At 36.5% G+C, this 13,154-nt stretch overlaps 1 protein-coding gene across 1 annotated transcript in view; it reads left to right on the forward strand.

The window, feature by feature from the left end:
- The first annotated feature begins 2,315 nt into the window (after positions 1 to 2,315).
- Positions 2,316 to 13,154, forward strand: part of LOC306888203 (PTB-containing, cubilin and LRP1-interacting protein-like) — a 31,957-nt gene continuing 21,118 nt past the window's right edge. Inside the window, exon 1 of the mRNA XM_079446393.1 lies at positions 2,316 to 2,555. Coding sequence (XP_079302519.1) covers positions 2,526 to 2,555 — 30 coding nt within the window. The 5' untranslated portion in view covers positions 2,316 to 2,525. The remainder of the gene's footprint in view (positions 2,556 to 13,154) is intronic.

Raw genomic sequence — 13,154 nt, forward strand, 5'->3', positions numbered from 1 at the left:
AGATGAATGCCATTGTTTTGCTATACATGAAGATATGAAATCATCTAATGTACACTGATGTATATGCAGTTATGAGATTAACAGAAAAATACACACACAGCATATGATACAGTGTCAGTTTCACTGCAAAAATATTGTTATTGTAAAACAATATTTAAAATGTGCACTCACACGAAGTGAATTCAATCGAAAAGTACTCACTTTTTTTTGACTGTGGAATAAATTAATAATAGGTCAAATATGTGTGTGAGTAAGTGGCAAGCTGCTGCATCCTTAGCCATTGTATAAACTCTTAGACCAGAATCTAACTTGGACTTTTAAATATTCTCTTTGCATACCAGATGTGTGGGCCGCTATGGGTGTAAAGTAGATATGGTGCTTGTAAATCCTGGAAAATCCAAATTTAACACACCATTTATAGACAGGTAGGGTCAGTCTCTGACCTGTGACATCATGAGGGTTTCAGAAGGTCCAGGTTTGCTTCTCTGTAAGTCCCCAAAACACTCATTAATTTAGTGGACAACCTCTTTGAAAGCTTATACCTTGTTATAAAATTTTAGTCTTACTAAAACAGAATGGGACTATCAGAGGGGCTTTAGCATCATTAGCCTTTCAGAGTGCCAAGAAGCTCTTTCAGAAAGGCAATTTGGAAAACAAACGTGTGATACTTACTTTGTCTGGAGCTGACGTTTTTGCACAAAGCGTTGGTTTTGATTCCTACATGTATTGGGGACTTTACCGATTTTTTCCAGGACATTTCCTTAGACAATGAAACTTAACCATAGTGTCCTCAGCGGCTCAGATGGAGGGAGTCTATGGAGACTCCTATGTTCGTTAATGCATCCCAAAACACAACACTTGAAATGTCTCTTTGACGCTGACATTGTATATCTCCAGCAGCTACAGCAAATAATCAATGATGGCGGAGGCGGACCGCAGCTTCTCACTCAGGGCTGTGTCTATAGGGCAGCGTCACAAATGGGCAGCACTTTTTCCCCTCGGTGACGTGAACAGAGGGAGAATCTGAAACTTTTCCTTCTGAGAGACTGTTTATGATTTTTTTAGATTATAAAAAAAATGAGTGGGTGGATTTTTACCATTATAGGCTGATTGTTTTCACACACTGCGGCAACACAACTGTGTTCAAACACCTTATAAAAGAGATTTTTGCATAATAGGCCCCCTTTAAAAAAAAGTAAATATAATTTTGCAAATTTTTGGACATGAGACCGTTAAAGCAAGTGTAAGCTATTGACAAAAATGAAGGTAGATGTAAAAGGAAAACTTCTTAGAAAAAAGGAATTTTTTTTTTTTTAATACTTCATAGGAGACCCTTTTCTAATAGATGATCATTTTATAATATTTCAGCAAACAAGTCGTGTTTTTTGCAGCTGAGAAATCATCTCAACAATGTAGTGTAGTAGCAGAACAATACTGATAAAAATAATAATAATACAAATATTTATATATTGAAATAGGAAGCCGCTAAGAGACACAACACTTCCAGGTAAAGAAGCTGTCAATCAAAACTCAGTAGCCAATGAGAATAGACCACTGCTAGCCCCGCCCCCACAAGAGATTTGTGCCAGAATGGCGAACGAAAACTTCAGAAGCATAAATGAAAACTCTGGAAGCTATTTGTTAGTACAGATCAACGAATGAAAGAGGAGAAAACAGTCGCAAAACATGCAGTGTATTAAAAATGAAGTAAAAATGTATGCAATTATTAATTTATTTCAGTTTCAAAGACATTTTTATTCCGTTTCAGTTCATATTTTCATACGTTTCTTGAAAAATTTTATTCATTGTTAATCCCATAGTAGGCTATCTTAATATTTTACAAGACCTCGCAAACTATTGAACAAAACTTGCAAATGTCTGCTATCATTTGTCAAAGTAGCTCTTTATTGCGCATGCAGCTTGTGAACGACTCTGTAGGTAAATGAGGACTGATTGTCATTTAAATGGGTATGAATATACAAGACTATCAAAATATTGTCATACTCGAAGGCTTACTGATCAAAGAAACACATTTTGTAAACTGAAATGCAGTTACATGTAACGTCTGCTTTCTTTTTTATCCTTAATGTTCATCATAGATAATTATGGATGTTAAAAATCTTACTCATGTTTTATGACGTTACGGATTTTTTTAGAGTAGTATGTGAAACAATTTGTATTCTCGAATATTACATTCATGTATTTTATATATATATATATATATATATATATATATATATGTAACATTTGTGGCGCTCCAGTAAGTCTTCTGGTCACTCTGGGAATAACAGCAGTCGAGAGAGGGGGCGGAGGACACACAGGGACTGAGGAAGAAAGAAAAGAGCTGTGCGTGTTTTCGCAGGCGGAGTTTCGCTCTTGCGCACCGTTGGATTCACTGTCTCTTGATTTTTTCCTCGGGATTGCTTGAGGAGACAGAAGGAGCCAGAACGCGCTGTAAGCGAGCAGATGTTATAGCTGGACTATCCCTGTTTCCAGCCTGACAATCGAGCGTATCATCTACTAAAATGTGGCAGCCTGCGTCGGAGCGATTGCAGGTAAGATTGGACGTCTAATTGCTGTAAGATACGCTTTTGTTTGTCCGTCGTTCATTTTGGAGATGCGGTGTGCACACCAGCTTCTCATCCGGCAAACCTCATTCAGCCTCCGTTTATCTGATAAACTGCTACACTGGCGTTGTGTGGCTCTTCAACTTTGTATCGCTGCTCCTGGCTGAAGCGCAGAGCGTCTGGACTGCAGCTGCGAGTCTGGACACAAAATAGAGCTGAAGTTTTACAGTTCTTTCTAAACCATACCGTGCCGTTCCAGACCCAAGGCCATTTCACAGCATTGGTGTGTCTGTCTGCAGACTGTGAAATGGCTGGAGCACTTTGTTGTGCTGGAACTTGCTGTGCTCCTGGCCTTGTTCACCCAGAGCGCGTTCTTGCGTTGCATACAAACACCAGGAGTCCCACATTCACGGAAGACCTGGAAATATGAAAGAGTTTTTAGCTGGTCGTTAAAGAGATGGGGCACCCAAAAATGAAGATTCTGTCATCATCATCATCATTTACTCCCTCTCCTGTCATTCCAAACTCATAAGACTTTTGTTCATCTTCAGAACACAAATGAGGATATTTTTTAAAAGGGTCATATGATGCAATTTCAAGTTTTCCTTTCTCTTTGGAGTGTTACGAGCTGATTGTGCATAGATAAAATGCAAAGACTAAAGTCTCAAAACCAAAGAGATAATCTCCCTAAAATTACCAATGATGTTAATATTTTAATTGACAACTTGACTGTTTAATAGCATGTTCAAATATCTAATGTAAATGTTCAAATAAAGCTTTGAAAAAGCTTCATAAAAAGGTAAACCTCACATTTCAGCCTTTAAATAAAGAAAAGGGTTTCAAAATGATAATTGATTTAATAAATGATTATATGTATTTTATCTGCTCCATAAATGATTCTAGATGGCTTATCTGAATTGTTTAAGTGTGTAGAATCCACATAAGCTTGTTTTTCATCAACCGGCCACAATTTACAGCAGGGCATGCAAATTTGGTCCGTTTTTGGCCAGACAGAAACCGCACACAGGCTGAAGGTAAATATAAGTTTCTGTAAATCCACTCGCAGACACTAGGTGGCGCTTATGGAACAGCTGAATTACAAACTCCGTGGACAACGCAGTATTGCGATTTAAGAACACATCCTTTAGGAGTGAACTACATGGAGGGAAGATGAAAACAAAAAGCCATCGAATCGTTTCTGAAGACAGTCAGAACCTTCAGAGGTACATTCATATAATTAATTAATTCATATATTCATTTGTATAATTCCCTTAGCACTCTTTTAAAACCTCCCAGCTTTTCTGCCCTGTTTTCATTCAAAACGAAACTACTCTGCGTGCTGTGACTGTTACTTAAAACTCTGCTTTATGCTGGACAGTATTTATTTATCGTGAGTTGTACAAATCGCGGTAATCGAATACGGTTTTAATGATAATTAAAATAGGAAACGGTAAAACTAACCGTGGGGAATTTTATCATGATTAATCGTCAAACCGGTAATCGTTACATCCCTTCATGATCATTTTGAAGAGTCAAATTGGTAGAAGACTGTCAATGAACTGAAAGAAATCTCTCAGATTTCATTAAAATCTTAAATTGTGTAAATTGGTTAAAAAGATGTGGGAATCCTGAATTATGCAGGCGTAAAATGGACTTTGGTTGAGCCTTATGTTTTTTTTAATTCGGAATGCCAACTTAAAACAGTCCAAGATGCCTGATAATATCTGAACGGCACCTCAGACCGGGTTTACACGTACAGCACATCTGTTGACAAGCTGTGCGTCTTGGTTTTTTACTGTGTAACCTTGCAAGGAAGCGACACTGGCATCCAGTTTCTGTGCAGAATATTTAGCCAGATTTCTCCAAGCATTCGGATTCATCCAGTTATTGAAGTCCAGCAGTTACCTGTAAATCTCCCTCAAATAAAAAAGAAAAGTTCACGTCAAGTATTTTTATCTCCTGGGGTGCTGGGCTTCACGTCTCCACTGTTTGTAATATTATCCAGATGTGAAGCTAGATGGGCTTTGCCAGATGAACTTGCACAATCTTTCCTTAGAGTTTGGCATGGCAACACTGATTAAATGGCATAGTAAACTCTTTTGAAAGCTGCTTTGACTGATGTGATCAACAAAATGTGCTGTTATGCTTAGTAAAATGTTTGTATAAAACCACTATAAACCATTTAAAGCCATGTAACAACAGCCATATTTTATTAATCTACCATAGCTCTGTGCAAACTGGACTCAAGATTCAAAGTTCTCCTTCCTGAACCAATCCAGTAGATTAGAACCGTATTTAATAAGCTTAGGTTTGTTATTGTCATTGTGGTATTTCACTGACTTTTCACATGCTCTGAACCAACCTGTTCTTTATTAGACCATGATGCATGACCTAATTCCATACAAGTCTCTTTTTTGAGTTTGTCACCGTTAAATCTTCAAACGTAGTGAGTATTTCAGGAGCATGCTTACTCTTGTTAGGACACCATTTTCATCATTAATAAAGCTCAGCGTTGAAAGCATGCCATTCTTAATGCTTTCTTACTGTACATGTTTAAAACTGTTAAAATGAAAATCATTGGATAGTACACTTATGATAAAGATAACTTTATGATAACATTATGATGTTAATGCCTCAGTGTATAAAATAGGAAATTAATTCACCGGTGAAAAATAAATAAACTGAAATTTGAAAAATATAATCTGTTAATTCATGCTAAGTTTACTACAAATACATTTTTAAATACATATTTATGTGCTTAATTGTACTAAACTGGTAAACTGAAAGTGGTTACACTTTATTTTAAGGTAATTATTTTAAGGTAATTATTTTAAGGTAATTTTATAGGTAATTAATATTAATTAACTACATGTACTTACTAGATGGTTAGGATTAGGGTTTGGTTTAGGGTTACTTGAATGTAATTATGCACAATTTATTGTTATTATAAATATAATAGTAAATACATGTAACAAAGGCACCTTAAAATAAAGTGTTACCCTTAAAGTCTCCTAAACTGGAAGAATTGTTTTTGTTCATAATGCACTTTAATTGTGTGTTTAAAAGTGCTGAAGTCCAACAAAAGATATACTGAAGTATATTTGATTGTGCTAAAGTGGAACTGTTGCAAGTATTCTTCAGGAGTACTTTAAATATCATTTAAAGACTGATATTAAACGTACAATCCTCATCAGTAGTGACATTAAAGCACATTTTAGGCTTAATATATATTTTTAAAAAATGCATTTTGCACAAGTAGTACTCCAAATAAAATGTAATTATGATTTTAATATCATTATGTCTCGAGCGATATGCCAGTAAATGTTAATAGATGTGAACTATATGAAATAAATGAAGTTTATTTGCAAAAACAGAACTCCGTTTTTAATTTTCAAAAATCATGTTTTTATTATGTTATCATGTTTTTGTTAATTAGCTGTTTGTTTTTATTTTTTTAACCTAGTCAAAATAACCTAGTTCATTCCCTGTTTTTGCAAATTAACTCTTCAAATGTATTTCAAATAAATTACTTTTGTTACAAGGGTTCTGTTATAATAGTATGTGTTCTTATTTACACTGGTGTTCAAATTGAAAGAGATATTTCCTGTATTAAGTACAATATTGTAACTAATTAAATCAGTGTAACAGCACTGTATCACTCTTAAAAATAAAGGTTCATTATTGGTTTTGATGGTTCCATGAAGAACCTTTAACATTCAAGTTGATATGATTCTTTAGGGTCTTAATGAAAAGTCTATAACATACAAATTACTCAATGGTAGTGTAAAACGACACCCTTTTTACCCTGTAAAATCAGCTCTGTTTTCACCAACCCATTTTAGTACATGTTCCTTTAAATGCTAATGAGCTCTACTCACCCCACCCTTCTCTTCCGTGGGGTGACGAGCCGTTCTCATGAAACTGTTTACTTTAGCCGCGGAACTTGCTAACTAGCATGTTATTAGGAAAGGCGATTTGCAAAGATTCATAAAGGAACCTTATACTCACTTATTCTGTAGGGGAAGCTGGATCACGAATGATTCACGCGAACGTAAACGCATTTATGTATATCGGGGCGCATTCCCTTCACAACAAACTTAATTCACTGCGTCTTCAGCGGCTCAGCTGTCGGGAGTAAATGACGACTGCTATGTTCATTATCCAACAACAGAACACCTCAGTCGCTTAGGAGCCATTCTTGTCTACATCTGCTTTGGTGGTGAAACAATGGAGGACTGATGACAGCTCACTTAGGGTATCAGGTAAAACACTATTGTGGGAGGGGCCTGGGTCTGTGTGACGTCACACAGACAGGCATCTGAGAATGGCTTGATATGAGAGGGGAAATGATTTAACGAGATTTAAAAAAAAAAAAAAAACACTGGGTTGATCTTTATCATTATACACTGCCAACACACATTTCAGTTCAAACAACTTGTAAAAGTGCATGTCGCAAAAATGTCATTATTAATCAATTCTGTCATTAATTACTCACCCTCATGTGCTTTCAAACCCGTGAGACCTCCGTTCATCTTCGGAACACAAATTAAGATATTTTAGATGGAATCTGAGAGCTCTCAGACCCTCCATAGACAGCAAGGGTCCTTACACGATCAAGGTCCAGAAACGTAGCAAGGATATCGGTAAAATAATTTTACAAAGCTACGATGGTACTTTTTGGATGCAAAGAAAACAAATAACGACTATACTCTATACAGCAAAGGTTCCTTGATTATTACGCCGGATTGACAGTATAGCTCCTAGCCATATCGGCCTAGAAAATCGCAACTTTTCATTTTCCATCGGTCTTCGTACACTATGTAACTACAGAAGAGTCAAGCTTTAAATAGGGAAATTATTGAAACTCTTTGGTTATTTTTGATGACCAAATGCTAATGGTCTAATCCGATTCAATTATCTATGCGAAGCTAAGCTAAAAGTGCTACCGCCAGACCCGGAGATCGGCTGAATGGATTCAAAAACTGTAAAACTCAACTGTTTAACTCTAGGGGAGGTGTAAAATGAGCCTATTTCCCAAAAAAGTGGAGTGTTCCTTTAAGGTTCTTTATAGTGAAAAAGGTTTTTTTTTTGGATAAATAAAATGTTCTTCACACCAAGAAAAATGGTTCTTTTAAGAACTGTTCACTGAAAGGTTCTTTGGGGTGCTAAAATGGTTCTTCTGCGGCTTCACATTGAAAACCCCCTTATGAAACCTTTTTTAAGAGTCTATGTACATAGTAATTCATTTTAAGATGAGTACATAGTTAAAGACATGATGTAGGACTGTTTGCATACAGTTCAGTTTTCTGGATCTGGAGTGAGCTCTTTATAATCTCATAAAAGACTGGATTCAGTGAATTCCATGGGATGTATTAAGAGCCTTAGATCATGGAGATTTTAATCTAATGGGATTATACCATCAAACACAATCAGATTTTATGTACGGTAACGGTAGGATCTTATATCTCATAATAGCCAAAGTATAATCAGCAATATGTTAGCCATAGTAAAAGAATATATTGACATCAAGAGTTTTGTCATCTCCCAGCGCTCCACCCAGCGTAACCCCACTCTTTTGGACCTCAACTGGCCAGAACCAGCCTCAAGATCCATTGCTTTTTGAGTAGACCCTTGTGGTTCATTGACTTTGTGCAGACCAGCACTTACTTGTGTTTTCACAGAGCAAGTTCTCACTTGGATCTGAGACAGCATGTAGTAAGTGCGGTTTAGTACTCTAATAAATCCAAAGCTTCTCATGTTTATTCAAGGAATATTGCAACTTTAATAGAAGTTAAGCTCAGTTGACAAACTTTATGGTGTAATGTTTTCCACATAAAATTATTTAGACTTCTTCTTTAAGAAAACGATGTTACAGTGAAGCGCTTTCAATGGAAGGTGGCCAATGGGGCTATTTCTTGGAGGATTTAAAAGCAGAATTGTACAAATTATAATTTAAAAAAAGCACTTCCATACATGATTATGCACATACATAATAGAAGAAGAATTATGTTGTCATGGGATCAAAGGTGTAACATTTTTATAAAAAGGAAAGGTAGAAAAAGAAAAGGAGGGATGATTTGAAATTCTGGCTCAAGTTGATTTATCTTGTAATAAATCCAGGATATTTGGGTTGAAAACAAATTAAGCTCAGTTGAGTTGGGGAACTTGTCAAACTGGAAATTTTCTCTCATTACTGTGTGTACTACTATGTGAGTGAGTGATATTTTTCTGAGGCTTTAAGGCAAAAACACGCTTCACATCACTCCTGCATTGCTATCTATAATACAGAACGTATTGCCCAGTGTAATCTAGTGTTACACAAACACACATTTGCATGGAGCATACATTGAGTACATTCCCAATGTTGATTCCAAAGACCATCCAGGCATGGTACAGTTATACGACTGCCACCCTAGTGATGGGCAGTGGCCTGATGTTGCAATTAACAAAGGGACTTGGGGCTGATTTTCTTACAATGCACTGAAACAAGATCTAATTCTCGAGCCCTCCACACACAAACACTCATGTGCACTGATTCTTTCCCAACGCACTTTTCTCAGAATGCACTGAAACACTCTGTGTCCGCTGCACGGTAACCATGACTACCGGCAGGCTCTCTCATTGTGGTGTTTCTATGGTAACGGGCATCGCTGTGTTAATGGCGATGCTCAGTCTCGTCTCTCCCATTCTGTGATCTGGAACCGTTCTGCTGTATTCTGTGTTTTTGAAACTCCATTTGAGCTCCAGAACTGACCTTTATCAAGTTATAATCAGGGCAACTGCAGGTGAACACCCCCCCACCCCCATTCCTATCCTATCATAAACATCCTGTTCAGTGAGATGTTAACATCTCAGACTGGATCATTTAGTAAGTCAGTGATCTGAACATGACGCGCGGGTGAGTAAACATTGACGGAACTATCCCTTTAGATTTCGCTGGTCATTAGTATGGCAGCCTAAGCCGGTCTCAGCAGGATTTGTAATCATGTTCAAATGCCAAAGACAGCAGAAATTATGCCCACAATGCAAATCATGCCCACTTTGATTTATGCCTTATACATCAAAATACATTTTTATTTGTTGCAAGCTGTAACTTATAATGAATGCAAGTTCTTCTTTTCCTTCCATAGCCTATATCTACATAGTCATCATTATTTTCTGCTAACACTAAAATTTCATTTCCCTCTTGCTCAAAATATAATGATGCACTTCTCAAATCGGTCTTTGTTAAAGGGATAGTTCACCCAAAAATGAAAATTGTAATTTACTCACCATCAAGTTGATCCAAGCCTTTGAGTTTCTTTCCTCTGCTGAATGCAAAAGATGATATTTTGAAAAAATGATGAGGGGAAAAAAAAAAAAAGTTGTTGGCAGCCATTGACTTCCATAGTACGGAAAGAAGAAGCCGGTAGCCATTGACTTCTATAGTATGAAAATGCACTGAGGATTACTCGGTTTAAATAAATGTCTACTGCCAACTGTTTGTTTCCCAACATTTTTTAAAACGTTTTCTTTTGTGTTAACAGAATAGAAGAAATTCTATTTTGAAATTTTTTTTTAAGAGCGATGACGACACAAATACAGGTTTTATTATTTCAGAATAGGGGTCGGCCTACTTGTTTTTCAGATACCGATTATTACAGATTGAGTAGCCGATATTTTGAACCGATATAGTTATCTGGTGTAAAAATTTAATTTAATGTCAAAATTTAAGAATAACAAGGGCTCTTACAAAAACTTTCTTTAAATGCTTTTACATTATTTTATTGGTAAATCGGTTTTGAAAATGACTAGGGATGCACGATATTGGATTTTGCCGATATGTCAATATTTTTTAAGTCTCTCCTGTGCAGAAATAAGAAAAAATATTTTTATTTTTGGTTAGTTTTTAACAAGAGCTTATTTTTAGAATTAAACCATAATGAAGGTTTTTTTTGACAGCACATTGAAGCTTTGAAAATAACTATAAATAAACTATATTTCAATTGCTGCATTTTTTCCCCCAGAAAGATGCAGTGTTAACCCTAACATTTTATTTACAAGATTTAACATTTGTAGATGGTCTAATGCAAAAGAGTTGTAAAAAATCTGAAAATATTTTAGAGCTTATGATTTGTTTAAAAAATAAAACACATTGCGCATTAATGAATGAATCAGTAAAAAATAATAATTAATTTACAAGTGTCATATGATTTTTATTTTTGTTCATGCAAGCTATAGCTTCTGACCTTTAAATCAAAACATACTCATTATCTTATGACATCAATTACTGCTTAATTTAATCAGAAACACAGTCTAAATGTTACTTGTGTAGGCTATTTTACTTTTAATTTAATTAGAAGTAGGCCAACAGCACACCCTACAGATTAAAACCCCTTACTAAGTGGACATTAGGACCTGGGGGGAGGCTGCCACTGCTGCCTCTGCACGTGCTATTACTGTTTATACAATGAACGAGTCATTCTGTATGTGCTTTCACAGATTAAATGCAGCGATCCAAAAGAGTGAATCTAATCATCATTCAGACAAAACCTTTCTTCAAGAATGAGCCACTCTGCTGACATGATCTAATCACTAGCAGACCCTGAGCACATGTGAGTTAATGTATACCTCTTATCGGCAAGACATATCGGCATCATTTTTCATATCGGGCGATGCCTATATTTACATTTAAAGCCATTATCGTCCGATAATATCGTGCATCCCTAAAAATGACCAATATTGTTAACCATAAAAATGCTTAATATCGCCACCGATAACTGGTCACCCGTATTTCAGAGTAAAAACTAAAACAATATTTCCAGATTTTCTACATTTATTAAATGCAACATAAGTTTAAAATGTCGTGTCCTGTAACAATCTGGTTCACAAAGCCCCAAATCATAATTCAAAGCTAATTGTAAGTGCAAATAATTACATTTTTAGGAGTTCAGATATAAAAACTACAATTTAGGTAACAAATTTGTCTGAAGTTAAGTTCAAAATATCAAAGATCTGAGTTCAATTGAGTTCAAATCTCAGAGAATTGCTCATCAGAGGTACCTTGAGTTTTGACTCTTAAATAACAGTTCATTTACTAAAACACAGGTCTATCCGGAAAAGGCGCCCAAGGTAGCTGCTAATTCTTTGTGCCATTACAAAATTGCTTGTATAAATTTCCATCCCACCTTGTTCCAGTGTTTATGTCATTATAAGCGAACTGAAGTGAACCCACCTTCAAAGTTGAATCCAGTCTTTTTGTAGTGTGTTCACATGGAGAGGAGAGATTTGGGTTTGGCATTTGTGTGAAGTATGTGTTCTTTAAAGGACTAATTGAGAGAACTGCAGTACAATACAGCCTTATTCTGTTACAATGCAGAGTTTCCAAGAATATCGTTTGGTTTGCGTGAGTGTGTGTGTGTGTGCATGTGTTGAGTGAGTTTGAGGGTAAACCACAGATATGTCCGTCTGTCGTTAGCTTCTGTAGTGTCTGGCAGGACTCTCTCACAGGGTTCATGGAGAGCACATGGGTGGATGTGCGTGCGTCTTTAAATGCGTCTGAAAAATATGTGAAAATGAATGCATTTACAGTTAACCGATGTATATTTTTAATTGTTGCTTATGCGCGAGTGGTGCTTGTGCTGTTTGACATTGGTGTTTTTTGGAAGGTGGGCAGGGCCAGCCTTGACTTTGTGGTTTTCCGCTGCCATTGGTATCTTCCCACGCCATTTTGTCGGATATTTGTATCCAGTGGCATCCACCAGTGGCAGCATGGGACCTCCTACATGTCTGTCCTAACTTAGCCCTGGCGGGTCCATGAGAAACGCAACACGGACCCTCATAAAGTTATAAGCAAACCACGACAGGCACCCACACTGGAACTTACAAGCTTTGTTTGTACACACTCTCATTCTCAACCTACTATTGGTGTATACCATCTCTGTGTGAAAGTCGGCTTTCAAATAGGCCAATAAATCGCCTTTGGAGAGCAACTTTTTGTTGGGCACATATTGAGCCAATCGCCTGTGCTGCAAATGCCAAGCGATTCATTTTTCTTAAAAGGATAGTTCACCCAAAAATGAAAATAGTCATCAATTACTCACCCTCATGTCATTCCAAACCTGTAAGACCTTCATTCATCTTCGGCACACAAATGAAGGTATTTTGGATGACATCTGAGAGCTTTTTGACTCTTCATAGACAGCAACACAACTGACATGTTCAAGGCCCAGAAAGTTAGTAAGGACATCGTTAAAATTTTATGAAGCTACGAGATTTTTGTGCACAGAGAATATAATAATAATGACTTTATTCAATGATTTCTTCTCTTCCGTGTCAGTCTTTGACATACGTTCATGGCAGTACTGAGACGCATGTGTTTGCATTCCTCTGCTAATAAACAAGGTGCACCACAATCGGGTTCCTCTGTAATACTGACATGGAAGAGAAGAAATTGTTGCATAAAGTTGTTGTTATTGTTTTCTTTGCACACACAATGTATTTTTGTAGCTTTGTAATATTACGGTTGAACCACTGATGTCACACAAACCATTTTAACGATGTCCTTATTACCTTTCTGGGCCTTGAACATGGTTCCCTTGCTGTCTA

This window comes from Barbus barbus (assembly GCF_936440315.1).
Source record: "Barbus barbus genome assembly, chromosome: 22".
NCBI classification, from domain to species: Eukaryota; Metazoa; Chordata; class Actinopteri; order Cypriniformes; family Cyprinidae; genus Barbus; species Barbus barbus.